General features: G+C 42.9%; 1 protein-coding gene across 2 annotated transcripts in view; it reads left to right on the top strand.

Moving 5' to 3' along the window:
* LOC138265823 (claudin-10-like) overlaps window positions 1-27688 on the top strand; it is a 154009-nt gene that overhangs the window by 35346 nt on the left and 90975 nt on the right. The window contains exons 1-2 of one of the 2 annotated variants that reach the window (XM_069213895.1): window positions 2884-3412; window positions 17725-17889. In XM_069213895.1, coding sequence (XP_069069996.1) covers window positions 3196-3412; window positions 17725-17889 — 382 coding nt within the window. In that variant the 5' untranslated portion in view covers window positions 2884-3195. Of the gene's footprint in view, window positions 1-2883; window positions 3413-17724; window positions 17890-27688 lie in introns of those variants that run through there. The other variant, XM_069213894.1, reaches the window with a different exon arrangement.

Raw genomic sequence — 27688 nt, 5'->3', positions numbered from 1 at the left:
CTGGCTTTTTCTTTACCCCATATTCACTTTGCCCTCATTAGGCACCATAAAGACCTGAGCTGAAGTGCACGAGTATTGTAGACACTCATTACCCCACATAAGACACTGAGGGCCTGATTTATGAAAAGTTAGTGCCGCCTTTGCTTAATTTTTTTACGCAAAAGCAACACAAAAGTACAAAATATAATGAATTTGTGCAGCTTTTGCGTCAAAAAATGACGCAGAGGCGGCGCTAACTTTTCATAAGTCAGGCCCTCCATCTTTCCACATTCCTTACCATTGTGTGCAATCCTTGCTGTGGAGAGTAAATGGAGCAGGTACTCTGAACCGCACATTTCGACTGTGGAAATGGTGGTTTGTCTGTCTCAAAGCCCATTCATTTACAACCTGGATAAATATACCCCAGTGCATTCTGCTATCCTTCCTCCCTAGATATGCACAATTGGTCTTTGTTTGGTTTTTGCATGACAACTATGTTTAGTGGTACATTAAGAATGTGTATTTTCAAAAGGGAATGTGTTTACATACCTTGCTTATACCTGTGTGCTATTGGGTCCCTTCAACTCCAAACACCTCTACTGATGTCACATTTACCAGTTATGTTCAGGGAAAACAGGAGTATCCCTTCTCATGGCTTTAGAGGCACTGTTTGGGTATTTCCCCTCCATTGGCCAAGGTCTTATACTTGTTGCAAGCCATTTTGTCTCGTATTCACCTTTTGGGGTCAATGTTCGCTTTGGGCTTCCACCTCACATAGAGAGGAGGATATTGTATTTACTTTAGTGGAGTTTTGTACATTGGGTGTCCCAACTGATGGTCATTGTGCTTCACATTAGCTTTGGCTAATGCCTCAAATATCACTTCCAAGAACTTACACTTGTGCTGCCTGCTGCAGTCCATGCTGCTGCTTTGTGTCTAGTTGTCTAGTTTCTGGCAACAGAATGTGATGATGTTAGAGGATGGCAATGGATCTAGTCAGCTAGTCTTGGGGTGGACTCCGCACACAAAGTCGCCTCCTTGTTCTGTTGGTGTCCACTAGTATTTATTGTGATTGGACAGTTCAGATATGGTGCCATGACTTGTGTGGGGTTTTTTGATGAACAACATAAGTTTGAACTACCCTGTGGCTCTGTGGCACAGTCAACTGTAATTTCAGGGTAAAACATGCATTTGCTTTATATATTGAGTATGGTAGTGTGGTAAATACCATGTGCCGTAAAACTCACAGTTTAGAAATTGACCATTCGAGTTTTGCTCTGTTTGATTTTTTTGTCATGGAATAAATTCTGGTTCCGCAAGGAGTGTTGAAAATGGTATTTACTCGAAATGAAAAAATACCCTTTTACTGCTATATCGGGCTGTATAATGAGGAAGTAGACTATGCCAAAGTTAAACATGGGGCAACAGAAAGCCTAAAAGGTACATCAGATGGAGAAAGAACGAAAGCTTGGCTATTATCTTCTGCCCCACTAAATAAGATGTCAGTCAAAGGGGCATCCCCGAACTAACACGGGGTGAGGGGGGTCCAGCTTCCTTGGCAACATGCTTCAAAAGGCTTATTTGTTACCTGCACAAGATCTTCAGGCTAACATCAGCACCTCTCTGATAGCCCTAATACTAAAAAACTATCTCCCAAGAACTAAGTCAAACACCTCTATAATAGCACTAGTACCTGAGAGAAAAGGCCTTCTGAGGATCAAGGGCCTGATTTAGATATTGGCAGATGTGTTACTCCGTTACAACGGTGACCGATAGCCCGTCCACCAAAATCTAAATCCCATGTGATGGAATAACCCGTACGCTGAGTTCCAAAACAGGCCCTAAGTCAAGAACCTCTCTGGTAGCACTACTACTAGAGAATAAAACAACCTCCTAAGATCTAAGTCAAGAACCTCTCTGACAGCACTAGTACTAGAGAACATAATCGACCTCCTAAGATCTAAGTCAAGAACCTCTCTTGTGCCACTAGTACTAGAGAAGAAAACGACCTCCTAAGATTTAAGTCAAGAACCTCTCTCAGCACTAGTAGTAGAGAAAATAATCTACCACCTTGCCCGTTTACGAGTAAAGCTTTCTTTCAATGGTTCTGACAAGGAATTATGATGTATTGTTAGCTACAATTTAAAGGGGTATTGATTAATGTGAATTCCGTGGGGTAGAAGAAGTGACATCGTGTAACATTTCAACTATGATGGCATCAGTGTCCCACCCTTGGCCTGTCAGCAGCCTTCTCTTTGCTGCTGAGCAGGTACTCAACTAGCAACTAGACACAATTGTTCCTTCTGTTCCCGCTGCTGCCTTCGTAACTGCTAAAACCCCGGGTATCAAGGGCGGTCCCTTGCTCGCTGCGCCACTGGATTCAAGCTAGCCTGGCTGATGAAGGGTGATACCCTGAAACCGGTCCCAGGATGCTTGTTTCCTGTCCAGGGAGGACCTGGCCTAGCAGTTTGAGCTGGACTGATATGCATATGCAGGGTCCAAACTGGGGTGACGTGCTGAGCAAAATAACGATGGATTAAACCCATATCTGTGACTGGGGGTGAGTGTTTGAAAAATGTCAACACTCCGTCGATCATTTTATTTTGTTTTGTGATGTTGCTTATCAAGGGCGGTGCCAGAGCTAGCAAAGCCATGCCAGGGCTACAACAGATCACTGGTTACACCAAACTGATGTCTATGACAATGAACCACACATAAAGCTGCACTGCTGATAGTAGGAGTCTGATGGCGGGACTCCACACCAGTGTGCAAACTATAAATGATTAACACCAGCTACTCCCTGTCCCATGATGACAGACCAATGCCAACAGTTCACACAGTAGTAGGCTCTGTGTGGACCATTTTATGCTTGTTTATGTCTACCCCGCTTCCCTTCCTTTACCCTTTAGATTTTAAAAAAGTTTAACCTTTTTTCCCTCTAAAATGCCTGCTTTCTTCATGGGTCGTTGAGAATCTGCTTTCATTAACATAAGGTATGTCTTTGTAACCGCCAGCCATTAATTGCCGTAGTAAAGACTGCGCCCTGTTGAAGACTGCACCCAGTTAGTGACCGTCAGTTACAGGCTTATCACTTTATTGTCTCTGAGCAAAGAGCAAAGGTACTGATAATTGATAGCAGCTTTCGAACGGAAAAGGAAAAAAGCGCATTTCTGGTGGGAAGCATTTTCAAATCCTCTCCACAGAAAGTCTGTAGACATGTCCGCTGCTCTGGAGATCACTGGGTTTCTGCTGGGGCTTGGAGGGTGGCTGCTCACCGGGGTCACCGTGCCCAACAACTACTGGAAAATCTCGACGGTCCAAGGCAATGTGATCACCACCTCCAGGGTCTATGAGAACCTGTGGAAGAGCTGTGCCCAAGATAGCACTGGGATCTCAAGCTGCAAGACGTTTGACTCCCTGTTGTCGCTCCCCGGTAGGTTACTTTGACTATCTATGTACATAAACTGCCGTTCTTTACCCAGAATATATCAGAGGTCAAGGTTCATAGACTGAGCTGGAGACGAGCTTGTTTTGGCCTTCATTTGACTAAAATGACCACTGCGTAAACAACATCTACACCATATTAACAGTGACACTGGTCAAGTTGGTTTGAAGAGTATTTATGTAGCTGGTGGGCGATGTAAATAATGGGGCCAAAGTCCCCTAGATCAAAGATGTCTCACTCCAGTGAACACATGGGGTCCAGTTCCTGGTTATTAACAATTCACCCTGGTTTCATCAACATTTGAGATGCTCTATTTGTTAATGAAACCGAGGTATCTTTGTCCATGACCCAGGAGATTTTCCATAAACTATGAGTCAGCAACTCATGTTGTTTTTTATGTTTTTATTTGTTTAGAAAAAGACAAAGGCAAAGATTTGCGAATTTTAAAAAAATGTCAGAAATAGCTTTGTTTAAGTATTTTCAAACAGAAACATCAAAATAGGATTACTGTTCTGGTTGTGAGCTTAGATATCGGAGTGGACGCTTGTTGATATAAGGAAAGAATTAACACTCGAGTTTTTTTGATGAAATCCTCATAATAGTCTGAGATTCACTCTGCTTGAAATAGAATTTTTACAAACTTTTGACTACCTAAATCTGGCACAAAAAAAAGATTTCTTTTGGAAATATTTCTCCTCGGTAAATTAACAAAATCGCACGCTCCAACACAGTTAAGGTCACTTTGAAATATCATTTTTGTTGAGACTTGACTGGTCGGATAGACGAGAAAGAAAGGGACTGAGAATGTGAGGGTGATCAGGAAAACGAATAGGCCTGTGATTTATTTTAGGAACACTGTAATGCAAAGAGATCGACATCATAATCTTTTTTTCAAGACTACTTTTCACCATCAGCTGCTAGACTGACCCTCAAAGCTGCAGAGAAATACATAGCTGGGACATGGATAATGCATTATGGATGCTATATTGGAAGGGTTTATTCACGTCTGTGGTATCAGTGGCGTAGCATAGGCCCCCACAGTCCCCGCAGTGAGGGGGGGACCCTATGCACAGTACACTGTGCACGGGCGGCAGGCCTCTGACTGGCTCAAGTTTTGCAGGGGGTCCCCTTATGTTTCATTACACTACTGTGTGAGATGTGAAAAAAGTTTGCGATGCAAAACCTTGCTTAGAATTGTTCTTGAATTAGTAGACAGCAAAAGTGAAAATCCAAGGAGCAGCAATAAAACGGCCACCAGTGGCTAGTTAAAATGGTTAGGCCATAGTACATCAAAATCAGCTTTCTGTTAATACCAGATTTCAACATATCTGAGTATACTACTGGTAATAATGAGATGTTGTGTCGGCTCTGAATGAATGGGATGGGACTTATTGACTGGTTTTTTTAAACATTGACTTTAGGTCACTGTCTGAAACAGTACAAGAAAAGTAAAGTGTGACTTCGGAGTACTGAGGTAAATTTCTCATTGTGTAGAAAAGTAAGGTTTTAAGTGCTTTCTGAAATGCATGGCACCTTAGCGATAACCTACTCCCTGCAGCTTCTTAGTGCTTGTTTAGTTACACAAACAACAAACAGAATTACACAGTGAGTCTCAAAACTTGATGTTCCTCAGTCAATTTAGTTGTGGGAAACTTGAATGGGCCACAGACTACAAAATCAAGAATCTATTTATGACAGTGTAATGTGTGTTGGAAGAGTATGTTGCAGAAGTGCAGCTTGACAGAGATTGATCATGGATTTGGCTGAGGGAAAGATAGTAAGGGATTTTGAGTGATGAGTGGATGGTAGCAAGCAGAGCCAGCTCTCAAGATGATGAATGTGGTTTGCCTCATTTTGCTGTGGAAATGAACCACAGGGCATTACAAGTATGTTGCAGTTTGTCAGAACCTGAGGTTCCTTTGACTTTGCAAGTTAGTCGCATTCTACAGCTACTTCATGATGTTTGACTTTCCAGGCCTGCTGGTACTTACAATGTTGCATGCAGCTTTACCTTTTCAATTGATTAGGTCTATAGCATTATTATGGCAATATACACATATTTGCAAATGACGTTTTTATCCCCACAATTTTATCCAAAAATGGATCCTAAATTATTTGAACTCATATTTATAACATATTCGTGTATAATTATTTTTTTGTTCCTTCTAATGAAAAGGTTTATCATTAAAAAAGCTAACAGATAAAAAAAAGAGGAACAAACCCTAACTAATCAGGTCATGGTGTAAAGCAGAATAGAATGGCTGATAGAAGATGGAGATTGAATCAGTGGGTGAGGAAAAGCAGTTAACAATTTTGCTCTGCTATTGAAGACAGTGCAATCAACATTTTAGTAGAGGAACTCAGCCTGCCTTGATGTTTCGGTACATTGATGATATTCCGTATAAAGACTACTCAGATCCATTGGTATAGCCGAGTTACAAGGTTAACATGAGGATCTTTTTATATAGTGAAAGCCATCCCAGCCAATTCTAATAAAATGGATTGAGGACAGTCCAATATACTGAGCTCCAAATGTGAGCAACTGAGCTAACAACTTGAGCTCCAAATGTAATAGCTTGTACCGAACCTTCAACCAGTAATTGTTTCTCCACTATAATTTTCATTAATAATGATTTCTCAAAAGAGTGATTTTACTTTTATAAATTTGAAATTGACGACATTAATAATAACACCCAGTGAGTGACCTTACCCCAAGCATTTGTATCCTAAGGTACCATGATTGGAGGTAAAATAGTTGTCAGTTCAGTCACAAGTCTTGTAGGAGCTAAATAAATGTAACAAGGAGAACCAAGTTTAACACAACAGTGAATTTAAATATAGCATGCCTACTAGCAAAATACGTGTGGTGATACAGTGGTCCCAAGAGGTGCAAGTGACTTTTAGTTTTCGTTTTGACGGCTCTTTTTACCTCGTAGTAAATAAATGTACAATTAGTTTTTGAAGCTGGACTTTGTGCACCTGACTCACAAAGTTGAAATTTGCAGACACATATTTACATCTACATCCGTGTGTGTGTGTGCTTTGTAAATAGACCCCTGAGATGTTATATGTGTAATTTAATAGGCTACATCATGTGGCTTATGTTATTAATATATCTCTATGTGAGGACGTCAAATGCCCAAGGGAAGAAGCTAGGTTATCTAATTTATGTGCAATAATATTAGATGGCTTCTGGAATCTCAGTTGTAAACAAAAGTGTCAAAGTAGTTACTGTCCAGTATCTCCTGATTGAAGAAAGGGCCTCAGCAAAGCCAACAAGGAATCTAACAATCGTTGAGCCTTACTGGAAGGTTACAAGCAAGTGTATACTAGGTTATACATACATAAGAAGTGGCAAGTACCAGACTCCAGTTCAAACCCGCTTGTGTGCAGAATAGGGCATGAGAAGCAGATGTTAAAAAGTCGGGGGAGAAGGGTTGCCGACTGTCACACGATTTTGAGTATTTTAACGTGCAAGAGCACCTAGGGACAGGTAATATTTTTGAAGAAAAAAGTGAAGGGCAACTTTCAGCAAAAATACAGGTTTTTAAGCGAAAAAAGAGGTAAACCGTGAAAGCGATTTTTACGGCCTTAAGGGATTTTTCTTATAAGATTGATATCTCATACAATTAATGTACCAGGAGCAACAATAACAAGCTTTACCTACGTGTGTAATAATGTAACTACAACCTCAGCATGCATATTACTTCTCATTGGAGACACATTATGGACTTTGGCATTTCACATCCAAACTACCAAAGTGGCTATTTAATTGTTGAATATCCATCGGAAACGCTGCCTTCGTGTTGGGTTGAGGTTTCTGACATATTTGAGGGTTCGTCTTATCTTCAGCCCTGCTTCAGACTATTTCTGGATAATTTTCAGCGTTGTAAATGGAATTCTTTTCAGCCTGTGAAGTTGAGGTACTGTTAAAAAGGTCTGAGTCCCTTGTGCCTTATTACATCAAAGAGTCCCACCAAAAAAAGGCAGCCTTTAACCTTCAACAAATATTTAGTTTACTTTAACAATACTAAACATAATGTTATCTGTGTTTAAAATTCTGAGACCCAATAAACATCCATCCACGCTTGTACGATTTGCGGCGGCGTACCTCGTACGGCCTTGCACACCTTTCCTTTCTAGGCAAACAAGTTCGATCCTGACTTCATCTAACGGACCTTATGTTCTGCCTGAACATGAAACGGTTTCGGTGGTTTCACCCTGGTTTCTGTTATGTAATTGGTATCAGTGAAGTTGATTTTACTCCCCCACACAGAAACCACCTGCACTTTTGTCGAACATAGGAAAAATAATTAACCTGTGCCCTGAGAGGTTAAGTGAAACTTGGGAGTTTGACTCATACAGACCTCCAGCTCTGTTTTTACAGATGCGACCTAGTGTAGAGAAAAACTTAGTTAATATTGTCCAGTTCTGTATTTCCTTTAATCACAAAAATAGGCGTTTTATAATCTTGCTTTGAAGACGTCTACTGGGGCTTGAGATGTTTCGTGACATAATTCACGGAACTTTCATAGTGCCCATTTTATGAGACCCGCTATTCATGTGAACAATCCACATGCGAAAATGTAGGGCACTTCGGAAAGCGTTTTTCCTTATGGTGACATGCGAACAAAATGTCGTGATCTGTCACACTTCAGTGTCAGGCACTCGCTCAACATCTATCCAGGATCAAGCGACATAAAAACAATGAAACTGTTTTAGTGAACCACTTTTCGTTGTGACAACCTCTTTGGACGAGTTTCTCCTCTTAAAACAAGTTTCATTCGTCGAAAGGCATGACAAGCTATTCATTAGTTGAAATGTCGTAGACTTTCTGGGGCATATTTATACTCTGTTTGCACCAAATTAGCGTCATTTTTTTTTTTACTCTAATTTGGTGCAAAACTAACTCCATATTTATACTTTGGTGCTAGACCTGTCTAGCGCCAAATTTATGGAGTTAAAGTCATTTTTTGGAAGTGGAAACCTACCTTGCCTTAATGAGATGCAAGGTAAGCGTTCCCGTGCAAAAAATGACTCCATGGCCTTAACGCCATATTTATACTCCCGTGCAAAAATGGTGCACGGGAGGGAGGAGGGGTCAAAAAATGCTTGCCCCATTTTTAACACCTGGGTCAGGGCAGGTGTTAGGGGACCTGTGGACCTATTTCCATGGCGGAACACCATGCAAAAAGCCTACAGGTGCCTTCACCAGGCCCCAGGGACACCCCCACCCACACCAGAGGGACAGCGGAGGATGGGGACCCCATCCCAGGTATGCACAGATAAATATTTTATTTTATTTTTTAAAGTGCCATTGGGGGCCCTGAAATGGGCCCCCCTACATGGCACTGGGGGCATTGGCCATGCCCAGGTGACCCTGGTCCCTTGTGCTGGCCATTGGGGTGGTGGGCATGACACTTGTCTTTTCAAAGACAGGAGTCATGTGGTATGGATGGTTTTGCGTCAGAATATGACTCTAGGCAGGTTAGTCTCATTTTTTCACTCTAACCTGCCTAACGCCATTTTTTGGTGCAAAAACCCCTTCTTCCATACTGCCAGCCTAACCCGACTAAAGTCATTTTTTTGCCACTAGACTACACTTTGCACCGGCTTGCACCATTCCATAAATATGGTGCTCGGCTGGTGCACAGAAATGGTGCAAGCCGGTGCTAAACTTTTTGGTGCAAAACTGAGTTGGTGCAGTTTTGCACCAAAAAGTATAAATCAGGGCCTCTGTTTTCAAAGGATGTTCAATCAGGTTACTACTTATAAATTTTAAACCGTTTGAGAATCACTTTTGAATTGTTTTATTGCATTTTCTACCAGAGGCTGAAAAATATTTATCATAAACGCATATTTAGATTGCACAGCGTTTTTAACTAAAAATGCATATTCTTTTAAAACTCACAGAATTAAATGTAGACACGTTTAAGGAAATGTCTATTGCATTTTTTTACAAGTCCATGGATGGGGCAGGAACTGTGGCCATTGCGCAGTATTCTCAGGATGCAGTGTTTTGTGACAATGTGTTCTTTAATAGCTCCTGTATCATATGAGATTCAAAAGTGTGGAGTGCAAACTGCACCTTCAGGGAAAAATCTCAACAGTAAAGAAAAATATAACCATGTTAATCCTTTCCTGTGGTGTGTCCGACAATAGAGAAGTTGTTAATTGACTCAAAGTGATCCGAATTGGTTGATCAGCGTAAATTCCAGTTTAGGTCTGGGAAGGGTCAAGCAGGTCTGAAAATGTATGGGGTCGAAAAGATTTATACAAGGTTAATACGTGCAAAATGTAATTGGTATCATCTAACTGTGTCAAATTGGAAGCAGGTCAAATTGATGTGGATATAATGATATGGATAATCCATTACATCTATGTGGCCTGACTACACTTCGTGATGTCTACAGTGACTGTCAGGAACTTGATGGAGCAGGGGATCAGAGGATGTGGGCTGCAGGAAGGGAGGCTGTTGAAAGGAGACGGATATTAACAGCGAGGTGTGGATGGGTGGGAAGATAAATATATGGATCATCTGAAAACTGCAGAAAGGCAGTGCCCCTTTAGGTTGTTGTGCCTCAGTAAATGGCCACATCTTGAGATCCTTGGGTACATTGATGTGGTTAGAAATGCCCTACTCTGTCAAATTACTTGTGGCGCTAGGAAAAATAATACTGAAGGCTACCTTCCACATTTTAGGCTTTTATGATAAATTTTCCATATTACTCACAGACATATACATGCACAGCCACACACATACCCGTACATGTGTGTGCCCACACACACAAACACCCCTCGAAAGACTAATGTTAAAAATTAATTTTATTAAAATCATTGTCTATTTTATTGTTTTGTACATTATGGATTTTGGCCAGTAGCCACTTTGTAACAGTAATGATCGTGATGAGGCAGTTCTTTAGTTATACCAAGACCCATTCACTCTGTGATAGGTTGGAATTCTCAAGAAGCTTATTCATCTTTGGGCTTTGGTTCAAATTGAGCTGCACAGTGAGAGAGAGTGGGAGTGGTCCCGCTGGTTTCGAGGTGGAATGGAAAGGCCTCTTTGAAGATGCTTATCTTCAGTGTGTTTGGTTTAGAAACTCCACAAACAAACTCACACAATCATCCTTCAAAGCAAGTACATATAGAACTCCTGGTAATTTATATCTTGACATACTTACTTATACAGACTAATGAAGTAATGCTAAAATAGCGGTGAAGTGTCTAAAGATTTGGCAGCCCATGTGTTCGAAAGCAAAGAAAGGGAAAATATTGCCTTGTTATCTTTTTTTTTTATTAATATTGCTTTGCACCTGAAAATTACAGTGCTTTCACAAAATAATAGACAAGTTCATGCACTAGACCACGCCACCAACGAATGGGATCACACGCACCCCAAAATCTCAACCTTTCTGAAGCTCATCAGTGAGGTGCAACTTGAGCCCTATGGCAGAGTGAACTTTAGAACCACATCTGGAAAAACATGCCACACTTATGGCATTTTATTGAGAAAAACAAAAAAGTAGTGAGTGCAATGCGCGAATTAGCCACAAGTAATTACTGTCAGTTCCTTTCCTTTCCAGTCCATTGTTTATATTCTGGCTGAGCCACTACAGATGGAGACCAGCCTTATACAAATCCTGGTTGGGTGTGCTCCTATGAGGTCACCCAGAACGGCTAGACAGCATCTTCTTTGAACTGTAGCACAAGCAACGTCTGACCAGTTTTAACTTCACTGGAAATCATATGTGATGTGCAGCTTTAGTGCTGTACAAAGGTCAGCTACTTCAGCAATGTCTGGCATACCTATCCTACTAAGGGTGTCTCACTGGTAAAAATTATAATGGACAGTGAAATGCTTGAATTATTCTCAGCCATTGGTAATTATTCTGATCCACATTGCAGTTCGTAATTTATTTGCGCGCTCTGCCGCTATAGACATGGACCAAGTGCATTTTAATTAGTCTCGGCCCTTTTTTATTAGGGTCAAGGGAGCCTTAACCACAAGCATAGTCCCAATGAAAAGGAACACAACACCAGCCCTCTTTTGTGAGATTCAGTTTGAAACTTATTCCAAAGTGTGGTACAGGACCTATAGCTGAGAATATTTGATCAACTTTGTGCATCTCATTGAAATAAAAAAACAAATAGATAATGGGTGAAATCTTTGGATTATATTAAGTCACTGGTAATTATTCTAAGCAATATTATAATCAAATTTATGTGCTCGCTGTTCCACTGCACACAGGAACCAACTGCAGGCAAATCAAACATTGGTGAGCTTGAATGAGAACCATCCAGCCAGAACTGCTGTCCATGTCTGCTTTAAACGTGAACATAGGCAACCCTACACCACTTTGAGCCTTAATGGACCTCATCAGTTGAGCATATGTCCAATGGCACAGTGAGCTACTCAATGCAGTTGCCAGTGGTTATGTAAATTGCAAGCACTGCTCCCATCAACTTTTGTTTGTTTGATATAACACTCTAAGTGGCTAAGGGTAGGCCCACATGTTGATCTCCTGATGACTGTGTCAGTGGACTCAAGCTGCACCTGAACAAAGAGGGATAATCAGGCCGAAACCGGTCTTGGGTTGCTTGTGTTCCAGTTCGGAAAGGACCTCGCTTGGAAGTTTGGGCTAGAGTATTCCTATTGGTGTAGGACCAAGGCTATTTTGCATATGGCTGGGTCTAATTGGAGGTTGCATGGTGAGCAAATGAACGATGGGCTGGAATGCTACCCTGAGCCATTGCCATGCCAGTGGTTAGACAGATTGGAAGCATTGCTACCATCACCTTTTGTGTGTTTGATAGTGAGCTTAATGACCTATGTCTTGACACACCTATTTCACTGAACAAAAGGTACAGGTGGAACACTAGAATTAATCTCTGCCATGACAAATTATTCTGGCTACATTACAGTTTATCCTTTTTTAACTCTGACATCATAGGCATAAGCCACTCTTATTTAATTCAGCCTGATTCCATGTGCATTAGAAGCAGCCCAGCCAGAACTTCTAAGCCATGTCAACTCTGAGCAGAAACACAAGCAACACCAAGCTCAAGTTTGCCTTGCTACTTCTAACCAGTGAGGTGTGGCTCAAGTTATATGGTATAGTAAGCCAAGGGGCTCATTTCTCTATATACCTTTACAGTTACGGCATCTGACTATGATGGTAGTAGTGGATAGATTAATCCTTATAACTGATTTCCTTGGACTGTATTCTAGTAATATTTTTTTGTTCACTGTACCACTACAAATAGTAGTAAATCATATGCAATTTAACCTTGTTCTTTCTTCAAGAACAACAGTTCAGGCCAAGCCACTAGAGCACATCCCCTTACAAGGGGAATGTTTGAAAAGTCAGACCAGTTTTGGCCTTGTTAGACCACATCAGAGAGGAGCAGCTGAAATCCTATAGCACAGTGAGCTATGACACCAACATTTGATCATACCTGTCACACCCAAGGCATCCAACTGAACTAACAAAAAAAGAAAGCTTAAATCAATATCAGCCACTTGTATTTACTCTTGGCCATTTTCCAGTACATAATTTTATTCCTCACTACCCTGTTACAGATTGGGATCACCCATATGACAATCAGTTTCTGTCCTGCTCCAGAAGTAACAGGCCAACCTGAACCGCTAGGCCACATACCCTCTGAAAAGAAACACAAGCAACCCCAATTCAATTTGTGTATGATTAATAACTGTCTAAGTGGAGGCTACCGCCAATCAAGGGTTGTGTGGCGAGAGGAGGTGGGAGGGGGCGGTGTTGGAGAGGGGTGTCGGGTGGGGGTATAACTTTTTTTTTTTTTAACTTACCTGCAGCTGCTGCTCCGTCCCGCTGCTGCTCCCAGTCCTGCTGTCAGGCACTCCCTCTTTTTCCTGCAGTCACCACAGGCTCTCATTCCAAACACTGCTCTCATTTTTTATAAACGTTTTTATTCAGATTTTTTATAGTGTCAATCAATACACACTGTCTGCAGTAAGAGATAGCTACGATGCAGCCCTGAGTATATTCAGTATAACCCAAGCTTGTATTATCCCAAAGGTACATAAACCAGCTAACAACAAGCATGGCATGCAAGGCAGTCAAAGCAGCATGCCGGCAACAAAGGTCCATATGTACCCCCGGCCATCATGGTATACAGTAATGCAGAATGGTAGTCAGACTGAAGTGGCCCCATAATGAATGATTATTCAAAGCTTAGCCATAAAGGAGGAAAGATTCAGTATTTTCATAAAACATAAAATTCGGTTGCTAACAACAACAAATGGAGCCCGTATCTGCAGTTTCCAGCAATTCCCCCCCCCCATACCCTGGTCCGCCTCATCTAGCCAGGCACCCTAATGCCACAGCGGCAAGCCCAGGTCAAGCATGGACCACCTGGGTCGTGACAGAGAATGAGGTCGAGTGATAGGGCCTCGGGAAGGGCCTGAGGTGCTTGTCCAGACCACAATAGTGCTCCCCCTGCAGCTCACGGAACCAGGGCATCTCCATCTACCTCATGCATCAGTGCTCCAAGCTTAGACAGTATCACCTCCCAGCTGGAAGCCAATGGGTACTTGCGCAACCCCATGTTATCTTCTCTGCACAATGCCACCGCCTCTGCCTGTGCGCACACCAGGAGGGACCGCATCCATGCCTCAAGCGAGGGGGGTTCCAGTGCTTTCCACCTTCTGGTGATAAGGCGTTTAGCTGTCAGAAGGCCTATGTCTAGGAACCTTGGGGTTGTTTTATGTTTCTTAGCCCTAGGGAATAAACCTAATATACATGCTTCCCGTGTGTGGATTGCCGGGCGTGTTGTGCACATGGAGAGCCGGGACGATATGCCTTGCAATAGGAGTGCAGGGAGGGGCAGGACTATAGCATATGGAGTAAGTCCTCTGTGACCAGAGCACAGGCTGCATCAGCACGGTTGAAGTACTGGTTCATTTTAGCAGGGGTGAGAGAGGCCCTGTGTAGTATATAAAGCGGAATCAGATGAAATCTTGCATTGCACAGTATGTTAGTGGGGCTTTCCAGGACTGCGGCCCATTCTTTATCCATGCAAGGTCAGCCAAGGTTACTTTCCCAGCGGTCATGCAGGGCAGCATCTGTGGGTGTACTGTGAGCTTGCAGTGAGCGAGCTAGCCAATGCACCAGGTGTCTACCCATTCCCATAAACTGCAGATACTGTACCATCAAATGAGTCGAGGGTCTAGTTGATAGGTCTCCCCAGTGCTGAGCCAGTGACGCTAATAAGGAATTTTATAGAAGAAACTGTCCCAGCAACAAGCCAGTCCAAATGCTGCTCTCATGCTAAAGGAAGCATGAGAGCAGCACCAGGACTAATCTAAGTGGGCTGGCTGGACGCCCACTCAGGAACAGGGACTCTGTGACATTTCTCCAACCCGGCTGTGTTACACAGACAGGTTAGAGAAATGTAAGGAACATGTCAGTTTGGCTGGACTAAGATGGCCGGCCAGACCGACATGAGCACTTTTCAGTGCCCCCCACTCCTGCCTATGGACCGCCCACCCCACCCTACATTCCAAGCTGTTAGGGAGAAAACGACAAATAAAATGATAAAACAGTGTCTTATTATCATTTTATTTGTCACTGCCTGCCTGACTAAGAAAGGGGACAATGCTCCTCCACTATTACGGAGGAGCCACCCCTGACTGTCTGTACTTTTACAAATAAACATCAAAAATAAGGCAGTAGAACACATCCCAAAGGGATTACCAGTAACTGAGATTAAACCAAGCAACCAATCCAACTATTGCTTTTTAGGGCTGTCCAAGCAAGCCTTCCAGTGCAGCAGAGATATACCCAGAAGTGTGTACCAAGCGGGTCCTGAACATGTTGTGCCAAATTACTTAAGCTGTACCTTGTTGACAATGCACAAGGCCAAAACCGGTCTGGGGTTGAATGAACTGCACTGATCCTATTATAACAACACCATGGTTGGTATGGAAAGTCCTTGTCGGCAGTAGCACTAAAGGACTAAAATGTATTGGAATGAAATGCAGCCCATTATGGTTACCAGTGCAGGGATAAATATAAGCAATAGGAATTTATTTATGCTGTCCATATTCAATTAAGTATGCATTTAATCCTGTACTTAAAAAAGCAAACCTCTACATTAAGGATGTGTGCCACAATATCAATAATAAATATATCATCTGGCGTAATTGTCGTGGCCAAAATATTGTTTACAGAAAGGGTATAGATTTTCTGGTATTAACTCCAATGGGGCGATATTTGTGTAAACAATATATAGGACACAACATTTTCATCAGACGATGTTTCCACCAATATATATTCAATAGTAGCACATCCACAATTGCAGAACCTTCCAACTTCCTGCCCATTTCTAATTTCTTCTTCAGAAAAAGCATGGAACGAATTAGGGGAAGCCAACTGATGGACCATATTTGCTGAGATAATCTCCATGACTGCAATCAGTGTGGTATCACTTCAGTCTACACTGGTTGTGCAATTCTTAGGTTTCTTTTAGAGTCCAGATGTTGTCTTTATCTACATATTTCTAAAAAGGTGTATGCTACACAAAATCAGATGTTGCTTTTTTGACAGATGGAACTTGTTCTTCCTGGAGATATGATTTGCACTGGTGTTCTGGCACTTGCTGTACTCTTTTACACTGGTGTTCTTGCTCCTGTACCTAGATGGAGGCATTGCGATCCCTTCATTGTCTCTAAATGTGCACTTTTACATTTGAACTCTGTTCTTCACTCAGACCGGTTTGATTGTGGGGGCTCAAAATATGAACATATTTCTATCATTTAAAAAGAAAATCTCTACATGTTTCCATATACCGTTTCAGCTTTAAGTTCATGTTTGAAACAGACCTTATATCTTGCTTCTAAAAAAGGGACTGCTGGTGGTGTTTTTTTCACAAGATGTAGAGTGTAGATTGAGCTGGCTCGTTTGCTCCAGGCTTATGCGAGTTATACTTGAATATCCTGTCCTGATACACAAAATAATTTCTATGTGTAGCTATGTCTTACTCCAGTTTTAGGTGTGACTTTTTAATTTCATGGTTTCCGCCAGGATATTATGCTCCTGGAAATAACTCACATGAAACGATTATGTATCTAAAGCTTGGATATTTAGGTGCAACTTAATATCTAAGACAAGAGTAAGATGCAACTATTCATAAGAACACTTCTAGAATTGAGTCCGAAATCTCAAGCTTGTTCCTGTATTGCCTAAGGAATTTACAACAATCTTCCACTTTCCCTTCACTTGTCTCCTTCTTTTAATTAATTTAGAACACAAAAATGTGGCTTTTCCTGCAATTAGATAACCTTTAGATCTGTGCAGTCTGTTCTGTGTATGTTTGATTTTGCTTTCACAAATAACCCTGTCTTTTGATTTCTTTGTATCTTTAATTTAGATTTTTTGAAAAACATTGTTTCATTGCTGTCATTGCTGAGTGCTCATTTACCCATTTTTTGCAAGTCCTGCAAGTTATGAAAAAATCACACACAAAATAATTTATTTTCCTATGGTGTAACTAATGTTTATTGTGTTCACACTGTAGAATTCAGTTCTATGTTCAAGAGAATAAATCTGTTCAAGAGAAAGAGAGGAGAGTGTGGACCTTGTTTTGAGTTTGTACCATTTATGTCGAATATACTTCAGTGGTGTCAAATATACTTTATGTTCAGATGTGTCTGATCAATGTTAGGACAAGCCAATTGGCTAAATTTAAGTAAGCTTAATCTAAATGGCAATCATTTATATAGTACAAAAATGTGGTCTTAATCTCACCCTTCTGCACCACTGGCTTAATATAGCCTTAGAACCCGCCATAGCGGGCTCTACCGGCTATTAAAGGCCCGCTCCCACGGCTCGGGCCTTTAACAAGGGAGAGGGCCTTTAATAGCCGGTAGAGCCCGCTACGGCGGGTTCTAAGGCTATTAGAACATTCTGCCATTAGAGGGCAGAATATTCTCATAAATAAAACAAAGGCTTCACAGAACTGGAGGGGATTAAAATCCCCTCAGGCTCCGTGAGGCTTTGTTCACAGCTGTTGCTGTGAACAAAGAAGATTAGAATGTTGACGCTCCGGGCTTTTACCGGCCAGTAAAAGCCGGGAGCACTCCATTGTTTCCAATGGAGCGTGCAACATTCCAATGTTCTAATTAATCTTAGGTTTGTGCAACAGTGAATTCTGGATACAAATTCAGAGATGTCTGCTCATTGCTTATTACTTAGATAATTTATTTTAAATTATCATATACTTGTTTTAAGGTACTAATGATTTTTTACTTTTTAATGCAGCTCATGTTCAAGCATGTCGTGCTCTGATGATCATTGCACTGGCTTTGGGTCTTCTTGCCATGGCCCTCTCATTATTTGGCTTGCAGTGCACGAAAGTAGGCAGCAGCGATGAAAACACAAAAGGCAAGATAGCTCTTGCAGGAGGACTGGTCTTCATCTTTGGAGGTAAGTGACCATAGTAAGTTTTGCTAAAGAACTTACAACGTTTAGATGATAGCAATACCGATGTTCATGACGTTTAAAGTCAAGTATGTGAATTGGATTCCAAGGTTGTCAAAAGAGCATACTTGAGTTTAGGTAAATTGTTTAACTTACAGGCACCTATTTACTTAGGTCTGACTTATTTACCACTTTGCATGGTCAAATGAAGGGAATACATTACCTCTGCTACGATGCCTGCGATAGTTAACCCATTCATAGGCAGTTGGGAGCCATTCAGTCCTTTACAAAACAAAGCTATAAGAGAAATGCTTGTCCAAAGTGCTGTATGGTAAATGGTGTTTTTCTTTGTCTGTTGTGGGATTGCCCTACAGGTGAGACAGTAGTCTAAGCAATTCAGTGCAAGGGGCAGATTTAATAGGACATGTCTTTAAGCAGCCTTCAAGCTAAATAATAAAATACCATTGTGAATACCCACCTCACTAATGCAAATACATTCCGAATTTATTTCACTACCCTTCTGCCTCCTGCAACCCATACATCCCTAAAGGACCCCCTCACAGCCCTAGCCAACAATCAGATCTCTTCAAACAGCTCCCTGTCATTTCCAAACTGTTTCCTGTCACCCCCATCCCTAGCTCGTGCTCTATGACCATCTTCCTCCATCTGCTGCAGGATGATACATATCAACCCCTTCCCACACCCGAGCTGGATGCACCAGCCCACCAAGGCTGCAACCATCTCTAAATAATAAACCCACATCTTCCCCTTCTGCCAACCTAGAAAATCCTAGCCAGTTGTTGTCATGTCCCCACTTCCAAACTCCAAGCATCCATAATTGCAAATCTAAGCAAACAACCATATGCTCCCACTACCTTATCACCATATGTTTTCACCAGGATCCACCAAATCTCCAGCAGATAATATTAATTCCTCAGTATTGATGCACGAACCTCCACCTGAATTAAACTACAAAATATCTTCTTACAAAATGCTGCACTGCTGAATCTCACCAATACCTTGGACTTTACAACCAGCTGAATCTCTTGGTTTGACTTCCAGCAGAACTCAATAGCATGGTGTTTCAGTGCCCTTTCTGTACCAGCTATTGAACCAGTTCTCTCCAGACAATAAATGTGCTATCCCACAATGTCATAAGGCTTCTTAAATCCACCTTTATCATTTTCAGAAGTGCAAGACCTGAAAGATGAAGTAAGAAATTGTCATCTGAATGCGAAAGCAAAGGGTTGGGACAAACTCTACTGTTAAATAGGTCTGCTAAAAATGATGACAACTGCCTCTATCTAATGCCCCTTTAGCATAAAGTATTTCTGCTCCCATTCATACCAAGCTGTTTCCCAAACGGTTGGGTTTCCAATTGCTTGATTGCCCATTTGACCAAAATTTGGTCGACAATTGAAATGATAGTCTTGTCTGCTAACGGTCCATAGTGAACAGATACAACAAACAATTATTAAAAACAAGTAATTATTAAAAAACCAAACGTCAAATCAACAAACCTTTTTCCCTAGTGTACGTTTTCCAACAAGGTCACATATGATGTGTATGTGGTGTAGAACAGGTGTGTCTTTAGCCCTCTCCTACTGCAACAGTAAGTCTGCTTCATTCCTCTGATCCTCAGAGCGTACAGCCTTGTGCCTAAAGTGGTCCTCCTTTCAACTGTCTGTACGTCATTTAAAGTGTGGCAGGGAGTTACAGATCAGCAATGTACACCTTTTTTCTTTGTGTAATATGCACACAGTATTGAACTGTGATGTTTCTTGCCTCTGTAAACTGTGTGAAATGTGATTTTTTTCTTGGTTCGGCAGCCAGTGCAAACTGTGATTTTTCCTGTATAACCGGCCAATAGATCTTCTGTGCATTTGTTATGTGTTGAAGAGCAGGAAGCTGAATATCATGGGTGCCTGGTTTTAGGCTCATGGGAGCTTTAAGAATTCTTAGTTGGATACCTGGCATATAGCGTTTAACAGGTCAGGTGGGATATCACCACCACGTAGTATAGGTGGATTTTGCCAAGACGTGGGTCCCGGGCTCACTGTGCCAGTGGATTCGAGCTAGCTTGGCTGATGATGGATGATACCCTGAAACCAGTCCCAGGATGCTTGTTTCCGGTCCAGGGATGACCTGGTCTGGCAGTTCGGGCTCGTCTGTGCCATGGGGAGCAGGGTCAAGACTAATTTCCATGTGGGTGGGTCTGAACTGGAGTGTCATGGCAAGCAAAAAAAATTATGCATTAAGCCCAGATCTGTGACTGGGGTAGAATGTTTGATTTGTTCTGCATTCCGTCCATCTCCTTTTGTTTTTGTATTTGTCACCCCAGGTGGGAAGGGTGTGCCCAGACATGGGTCCCGTGCTTGCTGTGCCACAAGATTAAAGCTAGCTTGGCTGATGAAGGGTGATACCCTGAAACCAGACCCAGGATGCTTGTTTCTGGTCCAGGGAGGACATGGCCTTGCAGTTCAGGCTGGACTGTTCCCATGGGGAACAGGGTCAAGACTGATTTGCATGTGACTGGGTCTGAACTGGAGTGTCATGGCAGGCAAAAAAACTGATGGATTAAGCCCAGATCTGTGACTGGGGTAGAATGTTTGATTTGTTCCGCATTCCGTCCATCTCCTTTTGTTTTTGCATTTGTTGCCCTAGGTGGGAAGGGTGTGCCCAGATATGGGTACTGTGCTTGCTTTGCCACCAGATTCAAGCTAGCCTGGCTGATGAAGGGTGATACCCTGAAACCGGTCCCAGGATGCTTGTTTCTGGTCCAGGGAGGACCTGGCCTGGCAGTTTGGGCTGGACTGTTCCCATGGGGAACAGAGTCAAGACTGATTTGCATGTGGCTGGGTCTGAACTGGAGTGGCATGGCAGGCAAAAAAACGGATGGATTAAGCCCAGATCTGTGACTGGGGGAGAATGTTTGATTTGTTCTGCATTCTGTCCATCTCCTGAAGTTTTTGCATTTATATAAGAGTGCGCCAGTGCTTCCTGTGCAGGGGTGCTACTCAATTTTTCCAAGTTATTTTCTCTAGAGAGCGTTTTTGTCTGTCTTTGCAGCATAGATTTGATTACGATCTGTGTCTATGCTAGTTTTATCAGTGCTGTTTGATCAATTTGAAGTTTATTTATGGCTGTTGAGTGGTATTGTGACCTGAGGTTTGTTTTTGTTTCAAAAATATGACGTAGGGCTGATTTCAAGGTACGGGGGGGGGGGCATGACTATCCTATAATAGTATTTCAGAAAGGCCCCCATCAACGCCCATTGCTGTCTTTCCAGACCAAATTCTAACCTTATCAAATGACTTCTAATATATTGTGGCAATTTGAACACTCTTTTATACATTTTTACCTGAAACTTATCTATCAAAGCGTTGAATTTTCCAGGAAAAGCTTCATGTCTGTAATTTAATGCTAGTAAGAAAACAGCTTTAAGAATTTGAAGTATTAATCTTGCTGAGGGGGTTTCTATTAGATTGTTTAGCTTACACATTCTGGTTTTATAAAGTCAGCGTTTGTCTTTAGATGAAGAAGTTGAGCAGTGGCTGTTCCTTTAGCTGATAGTCAAATGCCTAGGTAGTTGTACATTTCCGAGGTACTGATGGTGAGTGGCCCCAGCTTCCAGCGTAAATGCTGATGTTTCAATGACCCACCAAAAGTTACAACTTTTGTTTTGGTAGCATTTACTTTCATTTTATTTGCCGTATTATAGCTGTGCAAGGCAGTTAAAGCTTTTTATAGGCCAATTTTGGAGTGGTCCAGCAGAACAATGTCGTCCTTATATTGACGCAAGGTGATTTTTAGGTTTCCAGTTTTTGGTGGAATGAAGTTTGCTTGCATAAGCGCCTGCAACATGTCTGCTGAATAGAGATTGAATTGAAGCGGTGCTAGAACACATCCTTGCTTTATCCCGTTAGTGGTGGAGATCTCCTTACTTGACGGTCAAGTTTGTCAGTTTGACCCTTACCCAGGTGGATGTGTACAGTAGAATTATCGCCCTTATTAGCTTATTTGGAATTCCCAAATTTCTTAGCTTGCGCCATAGAAGGTGTCTATCCACAGCATTAAATGCTGCTGAGTAATCCACGAAGCAAGCAAAGAGTGGTAATGACTTTTTGGCAGCAGCCTCCTGAGCTAGATAAGAAAGGGCTATGATATTGTCAATAGTTACGGAGTTCGCCCTGAAGCCGGTTTTATTTAAGGGGATAATTTCCTTAGCCTCTGCCCAGGATTGTAGTTCTCCTACAAGGGCTGAGGCAAAGCCTTTTGCTTCAACATCCAGGGGTGTGATTAAACAGTAGTTGGCTGGGTCCTGCTTATCACCTTTTTTATAAATTGGATGGAGTATGGAGCATCTCCAGCTGGGTTGAACTACCTGTGAGTCAAGGCAGGAACAATACAATACGGAAAGGATTGGTGTCCAAAGTTTTTGGTCTTCTTTGAAGATTTTTGCAGGGATTCCAATGGGGCCCCAGAAGATTTCATTTTTCGTAGGATAATGGAAATTTCCCTTGCAGAGGGAGCTAGGCTTGTGGTTGATTCAGAATCGTATATGTCTGGATTTTCCTTTGGTTGTTCCGGAAAGAGTGCAGCAGCTGGGTATAATTTTGTTATGTGTTTTATCCATGTTGCTTCGTTTATCACGTTAATTCGCTGGTCGCTCTGACCCATCTTATTTTTAATATATCTCCATAGATCACTGTTGTTGTATTTTCTTATCAAGGAGTGAATATAAATTGATTCCTTTTCTGCTTGTTGCCGTTTTAGAGACCAGATCATCTGCTTATATTGTTTTGGTTGTGTTCGTAATTTTAATGCTAACTCTCTTTTTATTAGAGGGTCCTTAATTTTAGCTTGTGATCTTCTCAGTCTGCCAAGTTTCAGCTTTCTTTCCCTTATGGAATGATACGGAGGGTGTTGATAGCTCCTGATTGTTTTAAAAGACTGTTAGTAATATCTGGCCATTTGGCTCAGAGTTCTTCACCCGTCATTGAGAGTAGAGTCGAACCATTTGAGTTAGACCAAGACGTCTAAGCTTGTAATGCTATAGAACCCCATTTTATTCCCCTGATTATTTGTTGATCCTCGTCCCCCTGCAAATGACCTATTGACTCATATCTTTCCATACGCCTTGGATGCAACTCGAAGCGTGTTATAAGCAGAAGGTGATCACTGGTGTTTAATTGTAAAATTTCAAAGGATGACAGATGGTTAATGGCTTGCTCAGTAGCAAAGATGAAGTCTAGAGTGCTCTTGCCCTGCAAGGTTTTGGGAAACGGTGGTGCAAAAGAGCTTGCTTTTTGAGAGTGCTGAATGGAGGTAAGACCATACTTGCTCAGAAAACATTGAAGTTGTTGGGTGGCCAGGCACATCGGATGGTCCTGATCTGCAGTTTTGCTTAAGAATCTGAGACTGAAGTCCCCACAAATTATAATATTATAACCTGTGTGATCGCAGAATACTTCATCCAAGATGTCGAGAAATTGAGCCATACTTTCTGCTCTTGCCTGGCCGAAGATGTTAAAGTAGAGAATTACTATAAGAGTTTTTGACGTACGATTATTTGGAGTAGAAATTTCAATTCTTATTATTTGTAGCGAGTGGTTATATGTGGGAACTGTGCTGGCTCTAAAGTCTAGGTCGACGTTTACATAAATTGACAGGCCACCGGAGGGTCTCCTGAAAATATTTCTTTTTATTGCCAATTGGTGTATTTTGTGGTAGCCTGGGATAGCCAATGGGAAAGTTAGCCAGGTTTCTTGTAGGCATAATATGTCTTCTTTTTTTTAATTTGTTGCGCTACGTCAAGGTTTAAAAGTCTTTTCAGGCCTGCGACATTCCAGGAGATGATTGTCAAATAATGATAGCTGCTCTCAGATTGGTTGTTGTTGTTAGGCACATTGCTGAGTTGTTCCTCTAGGAGTAGTAATGTACATATTTGTACTGCTTACATTTCCTTGGTCAAAGGTCACTTTTCTAGTATAGGTTGTTGAATTTGCATAGGAGCAAAGTATGGAGAGTTTGGAGTTCTGCTCATCCGTCTTGAGGTGCTGTGACCCTTTTAGGATGCTGCAGGTGCTTGTTTTTTGGGGCTGGGTTTCGCTAGGTGTTTTTAAGGGATAGGGATATTTGTGGTGGCCCATCAGCTCCACCTTAATACCCCAATCCTCTAGGTACCATTTGTTTTTCAGCACAGTTTCTGCCAATTTCAAAGATTTTAAAGTCATTATTGGTGATTCTCGGTGATTGCTGTGCTCAGGTAGCACTTTGAATGCTACTCTTTCAGTGTCCTCCGATTCTTTATTGGTTGACTCTGGGAATGCCTTAAACAGCCTTAATAGGTTTGATCGATTCAGAATATCGTGGTTCTCTTCAGAGCTAATGTTAAGGTGTAGGGACTAGCTTAGCGGTGAATGCACTATTCTTTTGTTCTGTTGCCTCCTGGATGGCTTCCTTAGTATCTTTTGGCACTCTTTGTTTGTTCCCACTTGTAGTGTCTAATTGTTGTGCTTCGGATGATTGAGTTGATGGCCCTGGGGTTTCCGGGGTGTGATGCAGGGAGCCAACTCTCGCCCATGCAGAGGTTTCCGGCGTGGAGTCAGATGTGATTTACGTTGAGAATGCTGTTTAGAAGCCCTAGGTCTTGTTTGAGGTTGTACTTGTTGTGCCAAAAGGGTATGCTTGAGCCTGTGATTGCATTGGTTGGCAAGCAGCGGGTTACAAAACTATATTATCATGAGGTTCTTTAGGTTTTGTACTTTGCAGTCATTTTTGGGTGCACTGGCTTGAGCCAGTGGTGGTGTGCGATGTGTCATGGTTGACTCGTTGCTTACCAGATTTATCTGCAGGATGGCCTTGCCGCTTGTAGGTCCTGCCTTGGCCGAGATATGGGTGACCCTTTCTGGTAGCCACGGTGCTGCTGACAAGTAGACGTCAGGGCAGTCCGTGCTTTCCAAAAGGAGTCCCTGAGGAAAAACCCAAAGGAAAAAACCTCAAAGGCTGGAACTCCCTAAAACAAAAAAACAAAAAAAGGGCACAACCACAAGCAAGAGAAGGGCCAGAAAAAAGGGTACCAAAAGCTGGAAAAAATGGAGCAAGATCACCACCAAAGGAAGTGTTGCTGCGCAAGAAGATCAAGTGTCTTAGACCTCATATACCCAAGAACAGGAAGTGACCTTCAGGAAGAGGAAAGACGCCATGTTAGTTTGGGAAAAACTACCATAGGCATAAAGAAGAAGTCACCATGTTAGATAGGGATCCTGATGCATGCAGGGAAGAGAAAGAGATGCTGGGAAAAAACAGAGCAAAAACATGGCTCCACACAGACAGGAAGTAAAAGAAGGAGAGAAAACAGAAGAGAAAAGAACAGAAGAGAACAAAAACCAGGTAAGTGTTAGTGTGGGGGGAAGGGCCCGTCAGTAGCTCCCAGGCCGCGCTGCACCCGCACTTGCCGAGGCCCGAGAAAACCCCAGGGCCTCGTGCAAGGAATATACAAAAAAAAGGGAGCGCGGCACGACCGGCGGCCCAGAAGCTGAACCGTGCCGGCCGCGACCCGACTCGGAGCTTCCGAGCGCGCCGCAGCAGGCCGTGGCGCAACACAATGATTGTCCAATAGTTGCCGATGTTTCTGAGTTTCTTCGATTTTACTATCAATTTTACTGCATTTGAAAATAGGATATGTGCTTGTTGCGTTTGGGGTTGTCACTGCGTATTCCATTCTTTGCAATATCTGAAATGTGTCTTTTTTCTTTTTATTCTTTGCTTTTTTTAGCCTTTTTCTTGCTCTTTCTTAGAGCGTTGTTGAGCAAGCTGGAGCTCTATTGTTTGTTGAATCATTTAATGTGATTTTGCTCCTCTTCGTTTTCTTGGCCCATTAGAGTGAGGTAAGTAGATGTTCTGAATTATTCTTAAGTTCTTTTTTTTTTGATAAACCATTTTTTTTAGTTTTATGTGAAAAGACTTGACAGTCCGATAGGTCACTGGTACAATCAGCACAGGTAAGGTAGTACACCATATCAATCCATCGCATGATACTCTAATGCACATACAGGAACCACTGCCCCATTTGTCAGACTGCACACATCCCCTTACGGTGAACCCAGGCATTCTGCCCTGTTCCAACTCCCCCACACCTTTGTGTATTTGGCCAGGCGCCCTCGTACTTCGCAGACCACATTCTCCTGCTGTGCACACCAGTCCACCCCCTGATGCCATTTTATGATCGAGGGAGCGGTCTCGGCCTTCCAGTTTGCTGCAATGTCTCTTTTGGCCACCAAGCAGGCCACCCCCACAAAAGTTTGCTGCGCTCTGCTGGAGCCCAACCAGTCGAGCACCCCTAGGAGAGCTAGCAATGGAGCCACATCAACTTCCCCCTGTATAACTCTTGAGATCTCTCCCAGCACCGCCCTCCAATAACAGGTTATTTGGGGGCAGGTCCATACCATATGAAAGAAGTCTACGTTGGAGCTTGCACAACGAGGACAGTCCGCTTGGGGCCGCAAACCCGCTTTACACATCTGGTCAGGAGTGAGGTATGCCGTGTGGAGAAAGTATATATGCACCACTCGGAGTCCGGAGGCCGTAACTAGGAATCATGGGGCCATCAACACCTCCCTCCAGTCTCCATCATCGATCGGAGCCACCCATTGCTCCCATCTCCCTCTGAGCTTGTCAAGTGCCTGGGTGGTGTTACTAACTAATGAGCGGTAGATGTGTGAGACTCCCCCCCCTGCCTAGTGCACCCATCATAACTTTGGCCTCTACGGGGCTGAATTCCGAGAGTTCTGTCCCTGCCTGAATATACGCCTGCAATGCATGCCTAAGCTGCAGAAACTTGTAGAATTGGGACTTTTGCAGCTCAAAGCGTTCCTGGAGCTCCTGAAATGATCTCATGCGGGAGCCAGTCCATACATCACCCAGCTGGGAGATACCTATAAGGTTCCATTTATTGAATCCCCGAAGTGCTGAGACCTCCCCAAGCCACCGTCCTTGCCACAACGGCGTCTGCTGGGTAAGGAGGGGCCACCACCCAGTTGTTCGCTGTGCAGCCCTCCACCCCACCAACACCACCCGAGTCACCTCCGAAACAATGCGCAGCAGGGGATCACTGTACAACCTCCCAAGCAAGCCAGAGAAGCCCATCGTCAAGAGTTCTAGCTGGTACGCCGGATCCGACCATCCCCCTCCCAACCAGTCATGGATGACAAATAGATGCATAGCTAAGTAGTATAGAGGTTGGACATTCCCAGTCCCCCTTCATAAACATCCCCCTGACAGGTACGGAGCGCTAACCGGGGGCGCGAACCATGCCATAAGAATTGCTGCGCCACCACCTCCATCTCGCTAAACGACTTCCTAGGAATATGATGCGGAAAATTTTGAAGCACGTAGAGGAGCCAAGGAAGCACCATCATTTTATACAGCGCAATTCAGCCCAGAATGTTGAAGGGGAGCGACCGCCAGCGCTGGAGGTCGTCTCTGACTCTCCGAGTCAAGGGTGTTACATTGAGGGACCACGCCAACTCAGGTAAGAGTGCCACGTGTATCCCAAGATAGCGGAAGCTATTACGGCGGAGAGGAATATCCTGCTGCCAATCATAGCTATCCCTGGCCGGGCTCAGCAGGACCAGGAGAGACTTACCGGGATTTACTACCACACCCGACGCATCCGCAACCAGTCCTAAGAGCTGCAACACCCGCGACCCGCTTCTAGCTGGGTTAGCTAAAAACACCAGTACATCATTTGCATACAGTGCAATGCGATCTTCCCACGCAGTGGGCCAGGCCCACCCATCAA

Source organism: Pleurodeles waltl, chromosome 11 (assembly GCF_031143425.1).
Source record: "Pleurodeles waltl isolate 20211129_DDA chromosome 11, aPleWal1.hap1.20221129, whole genome shotgun sequence".
NCBI classification, from domain to species: Eukaryota; Metazoa; Chordata; class Amphibia; order Caudata; family Salamandridae; genus Pleurodeles; species Pleurodeles waltl.
The sequence above is the reverse complement of the archived record's forward strand: the minus strand, read 5'-3'. Positions and strand labels throughout refer to the sequence as shown.